The 22,022-nt window shown below is 41.6% G+C and overlaps 2 protein-coding genes across 3 annotated transcripts in view; one reads left to right on the top strand and one right to left on the bottom strand.

Moving 5' to 3' along the window:
• Nucleotides 1-2,316, top strand: part of aff1 (AF4/FMR2 family, member 1) — a 26,488-nt gene extending 24,172 nt beyond the window's left edge. For both annotated transcript variants that reach the window (XM_015051359.1, XM_015051358.1), the window contains exon 19: nt 76-2,316. In XM_015051359.1, the coding sequence (XP_014906845.1) occupies nt 76-197 (122 nt within the window). In that variant the 3' untranslated portion in view covers nt 198-2,316. The remainder of the gene's footprint in view (nt 1-75) is intronic.
• LOC106959058 (macrophage mannose receptor 1) lies at nt 2,000-22,022 on the bottom strand. Its single transcript, XM_015051357.1, has 50 exons — nt 21,824-22,022; nt 19,309-19,454; nt 19,113-19,225; nt 18,800-18,933; nt 17,874-18,097; nt 17,667-17,770; nt 17,461-17,579; nt 17,216-17,351; nt 16,400-16,482; nt 16,164-16,283; nt 15,984-16,085; nt 15,733-15,891; nt 14,884-14,966; nt 14,621-14,765; nt 14,496-14,540; nt 14,233-14,400; nt 13,702-13,821; nt 13,478-13,588; nt 13,362-13,394; nt 13,138-13,272; nt 12,873-13,019; nt 12,140-12,274; nt 11,853-12,010; nt 11,309-11,453; nt 11,166-11,220; nt 11,017-11,083; nt 10,769-10,902; nt 10,646-10,689; nt 10,377-10,550; nt 10,120-10,274; nt 9,918-10,031; nt 9,710-9,825; nt 9,112-9,266; nt 8,822-9,027; nt 7,936-8,113; nt 7,633-7,857; nt 7,379-7,548; nt 7,237-7,307; nt 6,998-7,098; nt 6,783-6,902; nt 6,439-6,576; nt 6,211-6,365; nt 6,029-6,128; nt 5,681-5,916; nt 5,075-5,258; nt 4,734-4,982; nt 4,453-4,635; nt 4,303-4,362; nt 3,151-3,296; nt 2,000-3,045 (listed from the first exon to the last, which is right to left on the bottom strand). The coding sequence occupies exons 1-50, from the start codon at nt 21,876-21,878 to the stop codon at nt 3,001-3,003; spliced, it is 6,501 nt and encodes a 2,166-aa protein (XP_014906843.1). The 5' UTR covers nt 21,879-22,022; the 3' UTR covers nt 2,000-3,000.

The raw sequence follows: 22,022 nt of genomic DNA, 5'->3' as shown, positions 1-22,022 counted from the left end.
TATATAAAAAATACATCTCTGCACCAAACAATGATCTTTTTTTAATATTTTGTTTCCGTTAAATGTGTGTTTCAGGTGTGCTCGCAGAGCTGGACGCCTCCATGGGCCCTCTGAGCCTGATGTCAAATATGAGCTTCATGGTCCGCTACGTCAGACAAGGTGTCAACTGGTTAAGGCTGGACAGCCGAAAGCTTTGATGCTGGACGCCTACGCTTTATCCCAGAAGTGTCTCTCAGACTTATCTGCATGTTTATGCCTCTGACATCACCTTATTTCATTAACAAAGTGGATGGCAGATGGCTCTGAAGGTGGCTCATGAGAAAATCCCCATTTTCTCCCAAGGACAAAGACATCTGCTTTCATATACATCATGTGTATTTTTATTTATTTTGTGTGCGTCTGTTGTAAACAAACATGGAAGGAAGAAAATCAGATATTGCCAAAAGTGCCAATTTTGGGGCTCTGTGAATTTGCCCTCTTTAAATCATCTGCTTGTGGTCCAAGTATTGTGAGCTTTATTGTTCCTTTTTTTTTTTTTTTTTTTTCACAACTTTTGTTAGTATTACAATCTCTGAAGGGACGGTAGTTGGAAAACCACGGCACTTACCTAACACCAACCTCGAGTTGTCTCTGCTAGCATCATGTTCTTCGTCTCATCGTGAAACGTCGGCTTGACCTGATGACTTGTGACCCAATGAAGTTTGTTGCAATAGTGCCACACATTCTGCCACACAGCTAAAATAACTGATTATTTTAGCTAAACGTCTGGCTGGGGTTCCACATTTTGTTTATGTGCAATAATCGCAAGCGATGGATAACGGTAATCAGGTGCCTTACTAAGAAGTTGAATTAGAGGAGACCTGCCTATAGTTGTCAAACTCTGTAAGGTGCAGAAAGCTCTGTGGAACAAGTGCAGCTGGAGTGTTAGAGGCATATACCAATTCTTCTTCTTTGTCTTAATTTGTTCTGCTGCTGTCGAACGTTGGTGTACATAATGACGATGAAGTTTTCTCCGGTTGATTGTGAGCTCACTGTTGCGGTGTTGGGTTTTAACGGCAGATCCGTCTGACCAAATCTAAGAAAAGATTCTCCGTGTAAACTATAGAAATCGTTTTGATGAAGAACTTCTTGTCTCTGTTGTTCCTCCCGTCGGCTCAGGCTGGGAAAAGATCCTTACAGTGGCGATTGTGGAAACAACTTTGAAAGTTCAGCCAAAACTCGGCTTGTTTTGGTACGTCGTAGTCCCTCTCTTATAAAATCAAAAGTTACGATATCAAAATCTTGCTTTTGTGTTTCCGTGTGCACAACCACCTTAGCAGCTGTTGGTTGTAAAATTTCAATTTGATCAAAACGCTCATTAGTAATGACAGACGATGAACTTAACAGAGAGAGTTTGGGGATTCTGAACACCAAATTTGTATATCAAGTTGCCTTTACAGCCTGGATGAATTTTTACATCTATCTAGATGTAAAAATTAACTGAAGAAGTAGATTTTGTTTTATATCTTCATAGTTATGGACATTAGCCAGGCTCTTGCTGCAGTCATTTCCATTTTTTTTTTATGTTTTGCCATATATCCCATATTCTATAGAGCTGCAACATCCCGCCTAAATAAGTGAGAGGTGAGGACAATTTAGGAAACAATGCAGTTTTTCTCTCTACATTTTTGATAGTAATTTATCTTAGGTGTATCTGCCTGGCGAAGGCCGTGCTAAACTGGCTGGACTGTGCTTGTTTGACTCGAAGCAATAACATGTTTTGTTATTACAATTTTTTTTTATTTATATGCAGGGGAGATGCTTTTGGTATGACATGCTGGTAGAGAAAGTCCAGACTAGCGTAGGAATAGCACTTGGCGTTTCTTAACTTAAAATAAAAGTGCTGAACGGCGATCAGAATTGTTCCTAGCTTTATTGCTTTCAGCTATGCAATTTATATTTTTTAATTAAGAACAGAGTGCCATGTATTTGGGAGCTTTTTTTTTTTTAATGTTAGAACCTTCAGCAGGATGTCATTCAAATAAGCTTTACAGTTTGGGACGGATGGATGTCTGCCCTGCTCACGAAGGGAAACTGCAATGTTCGATACTTTACTTCTTTTTTTTTTTTTTTTTTTTTTTTGATACCGTGGTTCTAATTTCATCATTTGTTTTTGCTGCTTAATTTATAAATTATATTGTAACTATTTGTCCAATTGTGTTTTGACTGGAAACAAAATGTTCAGAGCGGTTTTTGAAAGATGTTTCTTTTTCATTTCGTGAAAATTTGTGAAACTGTGTTGCAGTGTACAAAGATGAATAAACACTGGAAACTAAATTAGAATGATTGTAGAGGGTGGTGGGTGCTTATTCTGGTTTACATTGAACAAAATAAGTACATAAGTGTGGATGTAAAAGCTACAAAATAATATATTTTTTTTAGAGATGCACAGGAAATCAGACGGTTTCCAGAATCAAAATATGTATAATCTAGTTTCACTGACCGCGACCAATCAAAAACTCTCAATTTCCATATTTTCATGGTAAGTAAACATAACATCCCCAAGAACTAACAGGTGAGACAAACCACAACCCTCTTCAGTGTGGAAGCTGATCTTAAGAGAAGAGGACTTAATGTAAGGCATTTCCACTATCGGGGAGGTGACACAATTTTGGATACATTTTTTTTTTTCTTAATGAAATAAAGAAGCAAGAAAACAACTTTGTTTAAAATATAGCTGTATTTTTTTGTTAAGTCTGGATTTAACATTTTGGCTGGATTTAACAACACTGGCATTTTTTTTTTTGTGGACTTGTCACAAAAAGGTTTTAAACATTACTAATATTTTTCACTCAAAAGATCTATGCTAAAAAGGGATCAAATTTTCTTTTTCCTGCCATATTAAAGTACACACAACATTCCTTAATCCTATAAAACAAACTTATTAGAAGCTTCAAACTAGACTGATTTAAAATAAAAATAGACCCTCATTAATGTACTTCACAGAAATGGTAGGAGGGTTTACGTGTCGGATTCTCCTGTAAAGTTCGGGTTGCTGAAAGCCGGCTGAAACAAAAAGGGGGGCGGGGGGAAGACAACTCAGCATTAAAACTATACAAATTAAACTGGATTTTTTTTTCACCCTTGTAGAAGTGCTGATTTGTTACCTACCACATCAACAGGGGACGTGCTTCTTGTTGGTAAGCTCAAGCTGCTCAGTTTGTATCCCCTCACTCTGAAGACGTAGTACAGCAGTCCAACTATCAAGCAGAAGAAGACGATGGCTCCGATGACAGCGCCGACCACCACCCCGGTATCTGCAGACGCAGCAGGTATGTCAGTTTCTGCTGTGCAGCTTTTAAAATTAGGTACAAGTACATCTCAAAATGACAAACGCCATAAAAAAAACATTTACTATTAGGAGCTAATGATGGCGCACGACATCAACAAATGAACTCTAAGCACCTCCACAAGTTTCTGAGGCTCTAAATTGTCTCTCAGTCTGGGTCGGCAGGCTACACAATTACAACAAAGGCTGTAACTTAACAGATATTCTGAGACACTTAATTTTGGGTTTTCACTATCTGCACACTGCACACAAAATTACAAGAAATAAAGCTTGGGATATTTTACTCTGTGTCATGAATATGTATAATACATGAGTTTCACTTTGAATAAGCGACAACATTTATTGAACTTTATCAAAATATGAAAAATGTTTATGTACCTGTAAGCATTCTCATTTGACCCTCTTCACCTGTTGCTTGATAAAAGCCTGAATTATTTGAGGCATGAATTTTACTGTTCTTAACTTTGTTCAGGTTTCAACATTGTTTTTAATTAATTTTTATTAACAAATTGCCTTTTGTTTCTGACATTGTCCTGCATCACAGAATTCAAGCCGTCATAGTAGAACAAGACGTACAGACAAATTAGAAGGAACTCTGCTGCCCCTGGTGGCTTACAGGGATCAACACACCTACAGCCACCGGTTCTTTTATTGTAACAGTGTATTGTCAATTTATTAGTTATTCTTTGATCTTCAGACTGCAATATATTCAAAATATACCAATCTGTTTCATATCTTTAGTCTTTAAAACTATATTTTAGGAAGAAAAGACAGCTGACTTACCACGTTGGGGCCTCAACAACTAATTTAAGGTGTGAAATCCTCAACTAATGGTTTCTAGATGAGATTAGAATGCCTTGATGTGCAAGATATATTATCAAGTCTCAACACTTTGAAGGTCTTAATTTTAAAAAGCAGACATGCACTATGATGTTAAAAGAACCGCATACACAGCCATCCACTTCATCACTTACTTCCTCCACCTGGGTTGTCGGTGGGGAAGATGGGATTTTTGTCATCATCTGTTGTGTAATCTGAAAGAAAGGTTCACACACAAACTGTTAAATCTAAACCCAAAAAACTCTGAATCAAAATCCACGGAAATGTCGCGAGGAGCTCCTTACACTGGCGGTGGCGACAAGCGAAGCCTCTCTTCTGCAGGCAGTTGTTGTCATTCCAGCGCCCGTCAAGATACATCTCCACGCAGTTCTCCTCAGCGATGTCCCCGGGATGGAAGGCCGAATTGGGCTCGCCTTGAGCCCAGTTAACAAATCCCAACGACGTCTTGTCTGTCCAGCCCCAACCAACTAAGTGGCAAACACACGTCATGTGTACCGGTGAGCTGTCTGCAGATGCTGGACTCTGTAAGATCACTGTCGCCGTTTCTGCTTCGCTGCTAACTCACAGTTTCTGTCGCGGGTAAGGCCGATCCAGATGTTGTGCTTTTTAGTGAAGTTCAGGTTCCTGATGAACTCAATCTCCGCCCTGCTGTGAATGGAGGTCAGCTCAGTCCTGACCGACTGGCAGTAGTGTCGGGCGTCGTTCCAGGAGAAGCCCTCCGCCCCGTCGTACATGAAGTAACAGTACTGGCCGTAAGGAACAAAGAAAGACAAACACTTCCCGTCGCCGGGGCTGGGAGTGGGAGGCGGTTTTACTGCGGACATTAATAATAACGATTCGAGACTTATTGGTATAATTAACTATTTGCAAAAGATAAAGTACATGCGCCGCTCGGGTCTGTTATACCGGAGGAGATCTTGCAGATGTAGGGCTTAGCCAGGTCACACTTGGTGTCGTTCCAGGTCCCGTGGAACCAGATTGAAGCATGCATGCTGACACATCCCTCGTCCTGGACGTTGCTGGGCTCTCCTGGACCCCACTGAGTGAAGAAAACCGGCCAGCCGTCTGTCCACATGTAGGAGCTGTCCTCCTGCATCACAACACAGCTATGGATTTATCTCTGACTTAAATCAGGATGGTGCTCTGCTGCAGGAAATGTGTTTTTACTCTTATTTACTTGCAAAGACAATGGTATGTCTTGAACTTTTGGAGACTTTGTCACAAAAAGCCCTTTTTATTCTGACACACCTAAATAAATTCCAATGTCCCACATAATTAGTAAATAAAACCTAAATATACACATTTTTTTTGTCAAGAGAAACTCAATTACATAGATTCATTAGACGTGGAGTGACATATTTCATGCCTTTGATTCTTGTACTTTTTATCATTATATCTCACAGATAATGAAAATCATTAAATTTTGTGGTTGTAATTTGACAAAATCTTAAGTTGAAGGGGTAGAAAAAAACACCATATAAACATTACTCTAGGTAATATCTGCTGTACAACCTTGCGTCTTAATCCGATCCAGGCATCTGCCCTTCCCTGCAGGACGACGCCGGCCACAAAGGCCTGATCGTAGCTCATGTCGATGCTGGCCAAGTTGCCACCCTGCTCCTCGCAGGCCGCCTGAGCCGCATCCCAAGTCGCCGGCTCCTCAACCAGCTTGTAGCAGTTCTGGTACCAGGAGATGTAGTCAGCAGGGCAGGGGCTCTTGGTGGGAGGAGGAGGTTCGATGCTGCTTGCTGATCAGGACAAAAATATTTGGCTGCCAGCTTCAAATCGTTGGGAATGTTTTCTAAAAAAAAAAAAAGAAGAAGAAGAAAAAGAAAAAAAAAGTGCCTTTATCTGACTTACATTTCTTTCTGTAGCAGACAAAGCTGTGATCCTTGTGGCAGGCGTCATCATTCCACTTGCCGGTAGCGAGAGTGCCGTGAGTCATGGCCACACAGTGTTCCTGTTACGCACAATTAAGATCATGAACACGTTTCACAGCAACCTCTAAATATCCTCAAGAGTTTAAAGCAAAAAGAGCTCACCGTTCCTCCTGCATTGTTGGGTTCGTGTTCATTCCAGTTGGTGTAGAGCACCGGACTGGCCCCGTCGCTCCAGGCGTACTGATTCTCCACTAAGAGATCAGACAGACCGATCCAAGTGGGGAGCTCCAGGTCTTTGAGGTAGCTAGCCACAAAGTCTTGGGGAGAAAAACAAAGAATGAGCTTGACAGGCTACTTTGAAATGTTTTGCTGGTTCTCTGTGGAGCTTACCGTTTTCATACTGATTATCAATAATTGCCAGCTCCCCTCCCTGACCTCTGCACCAGCTTCGAGCGTGAGACCAGTTTGCTTTGATGTCGTCTTTCTTCCCTTTAAACATGAAGCATTTGTCCTTAAAACGCATCCATCCTGCAGGACGAAAGGACGGAAATGAGTGAAGAAAAACCTGCGTTCTAACCTCTTCACCCATTTGCTTTTGCTAATCTTAGACCACAACCAACAACAGAAGTTTCTGAAGGGAACCAATGAATCCAGATCCTAAAGATTTAATGAAGGATGCTAGAAAGACAGAGAAAATCTTCCCGATGTTGCCTTTTGTCATCGACAGGCATTACCTGCAGGACAGTTGCCCTCCCAGGGTTGTGTGGGGGGGGGATGTGTGTGGACGTCTCCAGGGAACTTCTTGCAGACATAACCCGCTCCGGCTCGGCCGCAGTTGGCGTCGTTCCACCCACCTTCACAATCCAGAGATCATTGTTCGGCGAGTGAGAACGGGGGTGGGCTTGCTAAGTTTTCACAGTAAATAAAAAAAAAAGAGCTTCCCCAGTACCTTGATGTCTGTTCATCTGGACACACTGTTCCTCCCCGTTGGCGTTGTTTGGCTCCCCCGGTGCCCAGTGGGTGTACGTCAGAGGGGAGTTGTCTATCCACCTGAGAAGAGAAAACAACCAATCTCCTTAATTCTTGTACATGAATCTCGTTTCCTTCCTTCCCTGTTGGACCTGTAGTTTCCCTCTGTGGGACAACAACGCCTGTTTCTACTCTATTCCATGTTTCCCATCTACCTACATGTACTGTCCACTTGCGATGCCAAACATCCTCAATCCGATCCAGGCTGCAGCCACCTTCCCTGTCCCCACCTGGCAGAGCAAAACATCACACGTTTGTTCCTATTTTTCACGTCCGCAGAAGAAAAAGAAACAAGGCGTACCATGCTGTTGACATATGCCTGCTCATTTTTGCTGAGGATGGAGACGAGCATGGCCTTCTCTGCGTAGCAACGCATGATGGCTGTGTGGAAGTCGACTATATCGGTGTCATTGTAGTAGTAGCAGATGTTGTTGTTCTTCCTCCAGCCAGGGTTGGAGCCACAGTCAGGAGCTGGAAGTGGGAAGGATGCGTGAAGACAAACATGTCTTGAGAGATTATTCATTTAGACGATTTTCCCCTGGAGGGATGGTTTACCTGGGACAGGAGACGGAGGCACTGGGGGAATGATTGGGGTTTTTCCTTTGGAAATGATGCAGATCCAGTCTTGATGCGCGTCGCAGTTCAGGTCGTTCCACCAGGAGAACGTCCCGTTATTGCTGCTCACCATCTCCACGCACTCCTCACGATCCTCGTGGTTGTTTGGCTCCCCGTGGCCCCAGTTTGTGTGCGACAGGGGCGTTCCGTCGCTCCAGGAATACCCTGTGATAAGTGAAGAGTCATTAGATTCTCGTCTCCGATTCCATTTAAAACTCCTGGAAAAACACGGTCTCTTCTCACCTCCTTCTATAGGGTTGTGCCTGAGGCCGATCCACTTGGAGCTGCCTTTACTGTACACAGACAAAAACTCCTCCTCCTCATGATTGTGGATACTGACCAGATTAGCTCCTCTGGATATGCAGTCCTCCTGCGCTGCTTCCCAGCTCTTTTTCTGGGACCAGTCCACATTGTGGAAAAGCTGCATCGCACGGACACAAGAAAACCAGTTTCTCCCATGGCTTAAACCTTTTATGCTTCCTTGAACAAATTAGGATAGGCCAAAGGGCCATACCAAGCATGTTCATTACATTTTTTGCACAAAATCTTTCTTAGATAATGATATTTTAGTCTGATCAGTTCTGTCTATTTTGAACTCCGTTCAGAATCAGCTGTTTTATGGCCTTTTGTCACTTTAAATGCAAATAAGCTGCTGATGGCCATGCCGCCCAACTTTATGAAAATGGCTGCGCAATTATATAACTACATATTTGGAAAGCAGAAGTGGAGCCTCCTGTACAATCAACAAGAATGCAGAAAGTGGTTTCTAGATGGTAAGTCAACAACAAAACGCTTGTATTTTCAGCAGCCATTGTACAGTGGTAAAAACCAGCTGATTAAACATGCTGGAGCTCTGCTTGGGTTCCTAGGATTGGGTTGGGCTTGGCTGGGGTTGCTAGGTAACAGTGCGGTGCCCTCGAGTGTGACTCAACAACTGGGAGGTTTTGGAAACGGTTCATTCTTGAATTGGCTCAAGGACATTAACTAATTGCCAAAAACCACCACTTGGGCTGTTATTCGAAGCAACTCAGACCCAAATGGAAGTGCAAAAGCATGTGAAAGGTAAATTTAGGATAACAGATCCTCTTTAAGCTTTTTTTTTTTATCTCTATTTTACTGTCGTCATCACCCTGTAGCAGTTCCTGAAGTGGGGCAAAGCTGTCCAGCCGTCAGCGCAGCCCTGAGACGGAGGAGGAGTTGGAGCCTTCGTAGGTGGAGTGATGTCGGGTCTGGCCTTTTCACAGATGAAGGCGTGCTTCTCTGAGCACTGTTTGTCGTCCCAGAAACCACCAATCTGTCCCGTTGTCATAGCCACACAGGTGCCATCTCCATTGTCTAGTAAAAGACAGAAGGACAGTAAATGTTTTCTCGCCTTGGTACATGTTCCCTTTCAGGTGAGGTTACAGTTGGTTTTAGTACCTGGCTGGTCTTTGTCCCAGTGAGTGAATGTCAAAGGTAAGCCGTTGTCCCAGACGTAGTCGACCCCTCCGCTCATGTCTCCCTGGGCGCGCAGTCCGATCCACCAGAAACTGGTTCTTCCTGACAGGGCTACTGTAAAATGGGACTGTTCGTAGCTGCAGTGAAACGTGAAAGACATCTTGTTTGGATTCATCTCTTCTGAGAGAGTTTTATGTGATACACCAACACAAGGCAAAGCACTATTTTGAAGAGAAATTAAAATAATATCTGATTTTGTTTTGTTTTGTTTTAATCTAGTCAGCTGTTTTGAGTTTGATGCAATTCATCCAACTGCCTAGTAAAAGTTTACCTCTGTGTTACTTACCCTTGGCTGTCCTGTGGNGAACNTTAGTGAAAATGAGTGAAAGGTGGCTACATACAAATGCAACCAATACTCTAAATTGAAAAAAATACACTGAAACATGATGCTGTGATAAAATATGAAAAGGATTCGAGGTTATGAATATGTTTGCATGGCAAATATTTCTGCCCTGATGAAGATGCCGTTACTCGTTCATTCAGATCTCTGCTGTTTGAAAAACCACAGATTCATCCTCACATGTCTCCGATGTGCAACAAGACGGCGTCCTGCTCCTTGCAGAAGGCCTTAGCATCGGACCAACTCCTGGCCGTCTCTTCCATCCAGTAGCAGGAGTAGCCATACGCGTCCCAACCCTGACGTGCGGCAAGAGCACATCTTGTGGATAAACGCACTGCCGCTTTAAAGAACAAAGTACAACTCAGACAACAGGAAAAGACGGTTCTACCTGCGGACATCCATACATGGTGGGTTTGACTGACGGGAGAGGGTAATGCGCTTTGGGCATTTTGCATACGTAGGTGTTAAGCTTTGTGCAGGACACGTCGTTCCATCTGCCGGTCTGCAAGAAAATAAATCTCAATTACATGCAAAGAATACAAATATAAATATTACCTACTGGATGCATGGATACAAAGAGGAGTTCTCACCTGGTGTGACATTTCAACACAGTCCTCGGTGAAGCCATCATGGTTGTTGGGTTCTCCTGGAGCCCAATAGGTGAAAGTTACAATGTGTTCATTGGACCACATGAACATACCAGCCACGGCCAGGTCGTTCAGACCAGTCCACACGTCACTGGTGGCTGCAGAGCGAAACAATCACACATTTAGAAAGATTGGTCTCTGATCTCCAGCTCTATGTTTTTTTATTTAATTTTATTTTTTCTTTCAATCTGCATTCACACCCATGTAGAGGTAGCTCTCCACCCAGCTCTGCTCCTTCATGGAATGAATGGAAACAAGCTCAGCGCCCAGACTCCTGCACACACTCCGAGCAGAGTGCCAAGTCTTTTTGTCTCCGAAAGGTTTGTAGCAGAAGTCTCCGAACTCATACCAGTCAGGCCCGGAGCATCTCAGCTCTGATGGAAGGATGAAGGGGAAAAAAAAGGATTCAGCAGAAAGAATGAAGGACGCTGGACATAATCAAACTGATTACGAATAAATCTTCACTCACCCCCGTCTGAAAAAGTATACGATACATCATAGTCTCCATCAAACCTGCAGACAAAAAATTTTTAGCTGTCGCCAAGCTACATAAAAAAAAAAAAAAACCTGAGAGTTAAAGGATAAAACTCACTGTCTGGAGGTGATGCCGTTCCTGGTGGAGCCGGGATAAAAGTTTTGACCCGGCGCTTTTAACAAAGTGCAGTCTCCTCCGTTCTCGTTGAGAACAACTCCAGCATGGATGGCTGCTGCACAGATGTTCGAGTCCTGTTGCAAAATTAGATGAAAACAAGCAAATAAGAAAAAAATAAAATAAAATCTAGATACACCAATACGCCAAATATCTTAAAGTGACGCAGGTAATGGAACATAATTACATACCCCACGATATACCGATGTGCCGTACACCAGGTAATCTGTGTTAGCACAGCCTGCTGGACAATGCACCCTAAAAATACAGCGAGATTATAGCATAAAGTATAGTCAGCCAAATGCTGCAGCATCAATGAAATATCTTGGAATTGACTCACGTCATTTGAGAAGTGGAAAAATTGAAGTTGGGCTTATTGGCACATGTAATTGCGTCTGTGAAACCAGAGTTAGATAAAAATGTTAGAAACCAAAACAACATTTCCAGTGTTCTTTGGAATTAAAAGTCTTATGACTTCCTCACAGTCAGGGGTGCAACCCAGTACGTCAAACCGGAGCCCTGCCTGGCCGCTGAACTCCAGTGGACGGAGGCGGACATACCGAGCGGACACAGGGGTGCCCAGCAGCTGGGTTTCAGGGATGTTTCTGTCTATTGAGCCTGGGAAAAACTGCAAATAGTAAAAGTACAACAAAGAATGATTATAATAAAGATTAAAGCAAAAGCACATTTTTAAATCTTCCAAACTAGAAAGCCTTTAATACATGATTACTTTGAGGGTTTTTTTGTTTTTTTTTCAGATGGTGATTAAGGTTTATACACATTTTCAGATTACAATTCCTTCCACTCCATTTAAAAGTCAGATTTTCTCATCTCAGTCCATAAAATTACATTTTTAAGCTCAAACATAAAAGTTAATACATTTATTACAAACAGTCATCCTGCTTCACATAGGGAGACTGAAAACCGGACAGTTGATGGATGTCATTTTCAGATGAAGAAAAAGATCAATTCTGGAAATGCAAATGTTTTCTCGCAGCAGATGGAGTACAAACCCTGTCTTACTCACATCTCCATCAGCAGTGTAGTAAGTCCAGCTTGCCCCGTCCATGCTGTGCTGCAACTTATATTTAGTGACCCAGTGGTCATTCTGAGGACAACCCTGGATTACAATCCCAGTTACTTTCCTGGTCTCACCCAGATTCGCTTGGATCCAGCTTGAAGATCCTGAAAGTGGACACACAAGAGGTCATGTTTCACCTGGAAATCAATCTATCAGTGGCTCTTCCCCAGAAGTCTAAATTCAATCCTTATTGTCACGTTGAAGAAACGATGTAGAAAAAAATCATTTCAGACCACTTCCTGAGGGCATCCAGCAGGAGTTTCCATTCAAACGGGCTTTGTCCGCAGTAAAGGCGCCGATGGAAGAAGAAGCAGAGAGCTGGAAGTCCGTGATGTTCCCATCCTCGACACCCAGGCCGTGCAGACACACTGTGGTTATAGTTTGTGTAATGAACATGTATCAAAAGTATTGTGAAGAAAATAAGGCAATTTCTGTTCTGCAGTTTTTGCACCCCCTAATGTATTTTTTGTGCATTTTGTTCTTCCAGAACCACTGTCACACAGTAACATTATTTGTTATCATTGAAGCAACTTGTGTGCATTATCATTTGATTTGGAAGGCTTATATACTTTGTGGTTTAAATCTAATGTGAATGCCTATTCACATTAGGTTGATTTAAGTCAAATGCCATGTTTCTGTTTCATTTTCATTTGACATGCATCCAAATCAACTAAAATTCACTTCATGTTTATTTTTCTGTGGAGTCATTAAGCAGAGGAATATTGTGTGGACGTTTTGTGCATACATGGCTTTACTGCAGTGTTATATTGTACATTGATGCAACATTTTCATTTCATCAACAATTTCAACCTGTTCTTTGGATTTCGATTAGGATGGTGTCTGTAGAGCTAAGCTTAAGTTCAAGAGGACAACGCTTAGTCAGGATTGGACAGATATTACTATTTTGTTTTTAAATGTCAATATGGAGTGACCATTCCCATGAAAATGAGGAAAAAAATATATTACCTTTTTGCTCACAGCTATATACGATCTCCAGATATTTTGAGATAGTAGGGCAGGGGTCTTGCTCAACGTGGGCGTACGCGAAGCAAAAAGCACGGTTATCGCACGCCTTTCTGTACTGGGGAAGAACTCCTTCGACTGTACAGCTCCCTGTAAAACAGACAAAATCATATCCATATTTTCTTATTAAATGGTACTGATTACAGTGTGTCGAGCAGAAGCAGTGGTCGGCTATTTTCATCTGCTGTAAACTCATTTGTAGCAGAACCTTCTGATTCCTCAAAGTGAGGGCAGATGTCGTCGCTCTTGCGGCCGTAGAAAGCAGACTGGATGTTTATCACGCTTTCCTGAGGGCAGTGAAGGATAGCGGCGGATTCTTGGCACACGATTGCCGTCAAGAAACCTGTAACAAGAATTAATACTCGGGATATTTAATTGGGTTTGTCGACGAATCGTGTTGGAAAGCAAAAGTACGCAGATGTCCTTTTTTACCGTCATGTGGTGGAGGAGGCTCGGGTGTTTTCCCTGGAAGGAAGAAGCTCGTTTTAAGCTCTCTTTTGACCTGGTTGCAGTTCACCATCAGCAACGTTTCAAGCAGCATTCCTCACCTCTCCGCTTGCAGATATATCCTCTCTTGTTCTGGCAGTTGTCGTCGTTCCAGTAGCCGCCGTTAATAAGTATCGACAAGCAGTCTTCACCGAAGTAATCATCTGGACTACCTGCGGGGGAAACACAAATCTTGCTGTCTGACGTTGTTTTGTTTAGTTTTTTTTGTTTTGTTTTGTTTCTTTTTCAGAAGTAACTCAGAGTTTCCTCAGAGTCTTATATGGACCTGCGTTCCAGCGAATGTATCTGAATGGAGAGCCGTCCGTCCACTCCCAGCCGCCCTCCGTGATGGAGTCATGACCCCCCATCCACAGGGAGATCCCAGTGGGAGCCTGCTGGATCAGGCCTGGGATTGAACAACAAGAACATTTCAATGGGCTGCTTTTCACAGCGATCGATTCATTTTTGTATCGCTCTGGACCCAGTATGTGCTTTATTTGATCGACCAATGACAGCGATGGTGTGTGAGCATCGCATAGCACACCTCTTTGGATCTCTTTGTAAGGATGGCATAAAGTTTTAAATCATTAAAAATAAGTTTAGCAACTTGTAGGAATTCCTTCTTGTTTAGCAACAAGAAGGAATCCACACACTGAAATACTATACTGAAAGTCCTAAAAGTGTGGTTTAGAAAAACCCTAATAAAACTAATCCGAACCCGACTTCAAGTGGGATTTGCCTTATTAGATTTTTTTTGTCAATGCAAACTGACAATAACTTTGGGGGGTGGGAGGGAAAGACTTTAAACTCTAAATACCCTGTATGAAAGCCTGCTCAAAGGGTTCAGTGATACTGAGAAGGTCCCCTCCCTGGTTGACACAGTCAGCTCGAGCCTCCGCCCAAGTCCTCATCGACAGGTAGTTGAACAGGTAGCAGAAGTCGTTGAAAGGGTCAGAGGTCCACGAGCCGCATTTCTCATTCCATCCTGCAGCAAACACAACTCAGACATTCACATGCATGGAAACACCGAAGCGTTTACTATGCGTTTCAGATCTAAGAGGAGAACAACGTCAAGTTAACCTGGTCCAGACGTCGGAGGCTGAGGAGGAGGCCCTTGACCCTTCGCTACAATGACAGAAAGCAACGATTTACTGCAAAGGGACAAGAAAGACTAGAGGAGGTACAAATGTATATGAGCATCTCACCTTTTTTGCAAACAAATTCTTTGGTGGCAGTGCATTTGTCGTCGTTAATCTTCCCAGGGTCAGGGTGAGTCATTCCCGTCAGGTGAATGCAGTCCTCGTTGTTCTCCCAGTTGTCTGGCTGGTTTTCTACCCACGGCAGGAGATCCTGAGATCATCGGCAGAGAGCGGCACAAACTGAGATGCTGCTCTGACTGTGGCAGTCAGCGTCTTCAGCAGGAAACGGGAGTGTGGTGGGTGACATTCCTTGTGGTTGTGCTACTTACTGCATCTGATCCATCAGTGTACACAAACTGGTTTTCAATATTGATGTCATTCAAACCCACCCAGGCTTCACCTGGCATGTGAGCTGCAATGAGAGAAAAGAAAAAGAAAAGAAAAGCACATCCAAGTACGTCAACAGGCAGTATTCAAACCCGCTGACACCACAAACTGCAAAGTGTTATTTATTCAAATGTACAATAGCACAAACATAGAAGAGGATTAGGGTAAATTGAAAAAGAAAAAAAATAATTTGCCACAATCAGAATTGTTTGAATTGTTAATGCACCATCAGGCAAATTTAGTCTTAAAACTCAAATCTATCAAGTAAATTTGGGACAGGTTCAATTGCAGGTTGAAAGTTTCTTTGGATTCTGATGTAGATTGACACAGAATTACAATTCAGAGTTTAAAGTCAGATTTCTTCTTTTTTTTCTATTATTTTTTAGAGGCTCTGACTCTTCAAAATTGTAAAGTGAAATCAAAATCATTTAAAATGTTCACACATAAAAATATAAACAGTGTGGTGTTCAGCTCTATTTACTCCAGCATCCCTAAATAAAAAACAGTGAAAAACAGTTTTAGTCGTAGTGTAATTTATATGCTCTTCTGTGAATCTGTCAGAACAGCTGCACGCCACACTTTTTAGATTTTTCTTGGTAACAAATTTCGAAATTTCCCTCCCACGTCACAATTATGCGCCGCCCTTTGTTGGTCGATCAAATCACATACAATCCCAACAGGATGGACTGAGATTTGCAGTTGTATCTCGAACAAATTCAAAGGTGTAAGAATATTTGTGCAAGCCGCTATGTTTTCTTAAACCGCAGTGATTTTACGTCACAGCTGCTCACCGGTGAGGAAACTGAGCTCTTCCTCTGAGTGAAAGCTGACCAGATGACCCTGCTGTTCGACGCAGTAAGCCTCGGCATCTTGCCAGTTTTTCACCTGCTCAGTCTCAAAGTGGTAGCAGAAGTCCTTATAAAGCAAGTATCCACGGTCACAGTAGCCATCTGAAGCAAACAACACCGCGGTCACTGGTGGAGCTATTAAAACATTAAACCAGTAAATAGGAACGGGGAACGGAGCGTGAAAACTAACTGACCAGGAGACGCAGTTGGTTGAGGGTTCAGTCCACCGGTCATCTCACAGATGTAACCCAGGCTCTTGAAGCAGTTAGCTGTTTCCCATTTGCCCTCATAGTTCCCTGAAATAAAGGGCTTATTCTAGAAGCTAACAAGAGGAACCATTTATTATAAACGGAGTGACAGAGTGAAGACCCCACCTGTGTAGATCTGGCCACAGTCCCAAGTGTCTTCAGTGTTTCTGGGCCAGCCAGTACCGTAGTTTGAAAACGTGATTTTGCTTTTGTCCGTCCATTTAAAGTCTCCGTCCTGGTACATGTCTGGATGCAGAAAAAGCAGGGAAATAACCAGAAGGTTATATCAGAACTGTATGTCATGGCCTAAAAATTGGCTTTTTAATCCGTTTAGGAAAAGAGGATTTACTCAAAGTCCTAACCTGAGAAGCCGATCCAGATATCAGGAATGTCCACTTGGTGAAAGTCCGGAAGTTTCCCATTGATGAAAAACTGCTCCTCTTGACTTTATGATGCAAAAGACAAACAAGAAGATGCATCCCACTCCCTTATAAAAATGCAAACAGCAGCAAAAACAGAAAAATGTAAACTGCATGAGCTACAAATGCTACTTTGGAAAATAGTGGCATAAAAGTTGCAAACTGCCACTTACACCATGGAGACAAGACACCATGTCATGCTGCAGGAGCAGAACGATTTAATGCAAAGTCCATAAATACTGAGTGATAAGACTTTTCATTTTGCTCATGCGTGTATAAAGTAAGTTTCTGCACACACCTGAAACATTAACAAGCAGATAGAAGGTTACATGCTCAGCAAACGCACGAGTGAAACTAGAATTGCTTAGCTTAGCCATGCATCCAGATCTTCAAAGAATGCGGCTTCAACAGTTCCGACAATTTAAAGTCCTTTAAGTGAGGTGGCTGAGAACGGGTCGGAGTGATCAGAGCTTTTATGGTTGCTGCTTAATTCTGCTGGTCAACTTACAAAAAAGACAAATGTCTTGTTTGTATCATGCTGCATGAAATTTAAGAAAAACTTAAAAATACATATATATATAGTTTAATAAATGAGCTGTATCCGTAGCTGCTTTACTTAATTTGTGTCTCCAAGCTAACAGTGACCATTTTCAACTCATCATGCATGCAATGATGATAACGTCCACGTCAAGCAATTCTAACCCGCGTAGACGACAGGCACATTTGTTCATCCATTTGTTCAAGCTCTTCATCCTCTACCTGTTTATGAACAGCAGGTGAGCCCCCATCGCAGAGCACTTGGTGACAGCTTCGTACCAGGTGGTCAGCTGATTGACGTTGCTGACAATCCAGTAGCAGCTGCCATTGAAGCTCTGCCACCCTGGAAGACAGATGGCTGGGCGGGGAGGAGAGCGGGTTGAACGAGACACATCAGGAAAATCCAGACAGCTCGAGTGAACTTCCAAAAACATCATCGCCAGGGGATGACAAAGTGCTGGGCTTACTGCTGATTAGACGCTTGCACATGTATGGGCGCTCGTATCGGCACAAATGGGACCTCCACTTTCCAAACGCTTCTGATGAGTCTTTGACCAATGCAGCACACCCGCCCACCTGCGGATCTCTGTTAAACAACTACAGCTTTATCCTAAATTCATCACATTTTTACTAATAGAAGATGTCATTTGTGAAAATGGGTTATTCTTCTTACACTGTAGAGGTCACCGCCCAGTTGGTGAAGCTCACCGGCATTGCATCGGACCAGGCAAACTGGCTGTTCCCAGGGTCAACCTGACACGAAATCTTGTTGCATTTCTGGAGAGACAAAGTTCATCTTCACATTCACGTAGCGCTGCGTTGGTCATCTATTCCCAGACAGGCAGGCGAGCCTCTCCTTGCCTCGACAAGTTCCTCTCACCAGTGTGGACAGACCAATCCAGAAATCCAGATGTGTCGACGACAGCGTTCCCATCACGTAGGTGTTTTCTGCCTGTGAGGTTATGGAAACCAGATCGCCTCCCTCCTCCACACAGTCATGCCTGGCTGCCGACCAGCTCTTCATCGTTTCGGACTTAAACTTGTAGCAGTTGGAGCCGTGCTGCCTCCAGCCGCTGGCTAAGTCACACTGGGGGGCTGGGTTTGCTGCAAGGCAGGAATAAAGGTGGGGGGAAAGGCTTCAGGTGTGGGAAATGTCATTACATTTTACATCTTTCAAAGAAAAGCTCTTTGAGGCAGGGAGCATCCTTTTTTTTCCCCCTGTAAATATCCTCTGCACATAAATGCACTGAAATGCCACAAGTTAAAATATCAACAGGTCATATCAAAACAGAGGAAACGTGCTAGCATTTGTAGCATTTTTACAAACTTCATCTGAAAACACCATCAGTATAGGATAAGAGAATGAATTTTCTACAGAACCCAGAAACAAATGATATTTAGATGATACATTAAAGTTAAAAGCGTATATAGAAAGCGACGCTTTCGCTCCCTTTAATGTAGCAATGTTTTATCTTTGATTACTTGGTTCTGTGTTGGATTAAAAAATGGGATCTTTGAAATATTTATGTTTGTTATTAGCTGAGGAATTTATATCTAGTACAGAAATATTTAATAATGTTAATTAATGAAGAAACTGATTCTCTACTATATTCGTAGATGATTTTAGGTTTTGCGCGCAATTGCATCATAGATCTTCATCAAACACTGGATCTAGCTCAAACATCACACCACAAGAAGTGTAATCAGGTAAAAACTGTTGCAGAACAGAGCACCTAAAGAAAGAATGGTAAAAATAAAATAAAATAAAAATAAGCCATGTAGAAGTGGCATTATAAGTTTTCTTACCATTGATGTATTTGCAGATATATTTCCTGTTGTTGCTGCAGTTGTCATCGTTCCAGTGTCCAAAGTCGTATCCCACCACCTCACCGCAGTGCTCCACCTCGTTATAGTTATCAGGCTGGCCCGACATCCAGTACCTGAGGAAGCAGGGATGGTGTTGTTTTCTTGAAAGCTTCACAAATAAAATCTAGACCCTCGATGTTGCGAATTTCCCTCTGGGATTATTAAAGTATATTCATCCATTCATTCATTCATTCATTTAAGGAGTACCATTAAACAGATTGGGCTTCAAAATTTGAAGCAGTGGCACACGTACGATAAATATTCTATAAAAGGCTTCCCGTCACTCCACTCCCAGACGTTTTCTACGACCAAGTCGTTCAAACCGATCCAGAAGATCTCTGTGCCGATTTGTGTTCTCACCCATAACTAGAAAAAGAGACAGAAAAAAAAAATGGCTTAAAAACGAACTTGAAACTAACTTTACAATCATGTGTGTCAGAGCCCCTCACCCTTTCATGGATGTCTTGAATACTCATCAGGTTGCTGCCCTGCTCTATGCAGTAGGCATTCGCCTCAGTCCACGTCTTGTTGTCAGTGGAGAAGAAGTAACATTTACTCTCGTACTCCCTCCAACCTTCCCGACACTGGCTGTGAGCTAAAGAGAGAGAAAGAAATGTTGAATGTTGGTCCACTCTGATCACTGTCTAGTCTTGTAGTGACTATTAATCTGGAAAAAGACAGCGCGGCCACTGGTTTTTAAAAACAACACAATTTCACGAGCCGATATCACAATCGATATTTTACTTTGAGGTATTTTTTATTGATTGGACTATCTGAAAGTGTTTTTTCCTCTTTTCATTTCCATGTTTTAATGAAAGTTAAAAGCTTCATATAAGGTGGAGAATTAAATTTTTGGTTGGCAAAAGATTTAAAGCATAGATTGGAAAAGCGAGATCTTTGTTGTGGAGCTGCGGCAGCATCTGTCACTCTTTTGATTAATAAAATCCTTGTAAGTATCAGTAAACCAGTAAAGACATGCTGTTGAATGCATATAAAGTTAAAATGTTAAAAAATAACTTGTTGAAATTAGAAGCAAGGAAAACCATTGCAGTGATGGAACTTATTTCCTTATAGTCCTTTTAATAAGACATTGGAATTTATTTTTTTTTACTCAATCAGCAACTTAGCTCCTGTATTCAAGTGTCATCCTGTCATGTTTAGACTTACATCTTTTTCTGGTATCAAAGTTTCTTCTTTTTTGTTCAAGAATTTTTTTCTGCACTCGATTGCAACACTTTACACCGGCCCAGAGCAATGTTACACTTGAAAGTGCACGAGCTACAGATTTAAAATATAGATAAAACAATTGTCAACTTATGTTTGACTGGGTGATTTCAGGTGGAACGGTGAATAATAAGAAGGTGCTCTGCCAGGGTGGCATCAAAGAGCCGCCCGTCGATAACACATGGCCTAAAAGTCAAAGAGGAGGTCACAATGTCTTCATTAATCCATGAAACATATCCTAGACTGCTATACCCTAACTTAAGGGTATAAGTAAGGCAAGAAACATTTGACATTATTGTAACCCTTGTCCCAGGTGGAAGTAAATACCTAGGTTATCTGTTTACAGAAACTTACTTTGGGATTTTCAGATTTAATGAGAAGAAAATGTAAACATTTCCATTCTCCCTTTTTTTTCTGTAATTACATAGAGTAATTTTTGTTATATTGTCAAAAGTTAAAAGATATTGCTTAAAACCAGATTTTAAAAAAATATATAAATAAAACTAGTCTTTCCTATTCTCTTTATTTTCAAACACTGGTCTCTTCCAATAATTTTCAGCAATGTTTTTAAGAGCCTAAAAGAGTGGCTCTGCAGCCGCAGGTTGCTGACCTTTGAACTTTAGGTCTGTCGTTCCAACAGGTCGGCTTAAACAATGTTCACTAAATACTCTGATTATTCTACATGCTGCACATCGTAGTTTTTAGAAAGCCAGTAAATCATTTTAATGCTCATCAGTCGTAAAAGTCTCATGACCGGTTGGCATTTACAGACTCTGTCAGCCAACTTTGGATTCCCACACAGATCTTTAGGTGAATGTTTGACAAATTTACAGACAATATAGTAGAATCACATGTTTTGCACAGAACTTTAACTGGTTGAAAGGCCACCTAGGAAAATAGAAATAGTCACCTCATAGAAGTTATTTATTTTTATTTTTTCTTTAGTCTACTGTTGACCATTTACTTTGGCTATCATCGTGAGACAATGACTTGTTTTTGTTTTTTTTCGTGTTTTGCGTACAAATTATAGAACAATAAAAGCCGTTAATTTTCTTTAATTACTCCTCATGACGGTCAATGTCTCAAGTGATTCCACATACTAGACAAGTTGTAACACAAACACATCTAAGAGCACTTCAGAGTGGCTTATTAAGCTAACATGCATGTTTTTGGGGTGTGGATACTCTCTGGAGCCGGAGTATCCAGAGAGATTACACACATGTACAGGGAAGACATAGAAACTCCGAACAGAAACGCTGGATTTGGAATCCACTCAGATGCTGCAAGGCAACAGAGCTAAGCGCTACGCCACTGCAGGCACATAAAAGCTAAAATATTTAACAACTGTGTTCCTTAGAATGAAACCATTTCCCTCTGAATAATAATCGAAGAGAAGGCATTCATGTAAGACATTTTATCAGAGAAAATTTACAATGCGCCACAAAAAAAGAGAAAATTTTATGTGAAAAAAATTGAAATAAACTAAGTTGCTCTTGTAATATAAAAAAAATTTAAAAATATATATCCTTTATTCAAATTACAGTTACTTATGTGTTTCATTTTCTTTTTTGTCATTTTTGTAACCTGCAGAAACAGACATAAATGATCCAACTGAATCTGTTTCCATTTGTATGGTTTTGAGAAAGTTACTGAATCAGATTCAAAACTTCAAACAACTAAATATATTCACACATTTTATAAAAGAAATGAATATATATATATATATATATATACACTCACCACAAGCAAGAAACGAAGCAAATACGAGCAGCTTCAGAAGAATACTTCCGTCCATTGTTTAATTTCTTGTGTTTGGCTTTCAAGGTGATTCCCTGTACATCCTAGTATTGAGTTGTTGTTTTTTTTAGCCTTCCTGAGCTCATCAGTGTGTGTTGTGCTGGATCTCTAAGTGTTCAGACTTCTGAGCATCTTCTCTTTA

The sequence above is a fragment of the Poecilia latipinna genome, unplaced genomic scaffold (assembly GCF_001443285.1).
Source record: "Poecilia latipinna isolate Pla-1442-1.1 unplaced genomic scaffold, P_latipinna-1.0 Scaffold1041, whole genome shotgun sequence".
NCBI lineage: Eukaryota > Metazoa > Chordata > Actinopteri > Cyprinodontiformes > Poeciliidae > Poecilia > Poecilia latipinna.
Note: the sequence above shows the minus strand (reverse complement) of the source record. Positions and strands in the feature narration are given on the sequence as shown.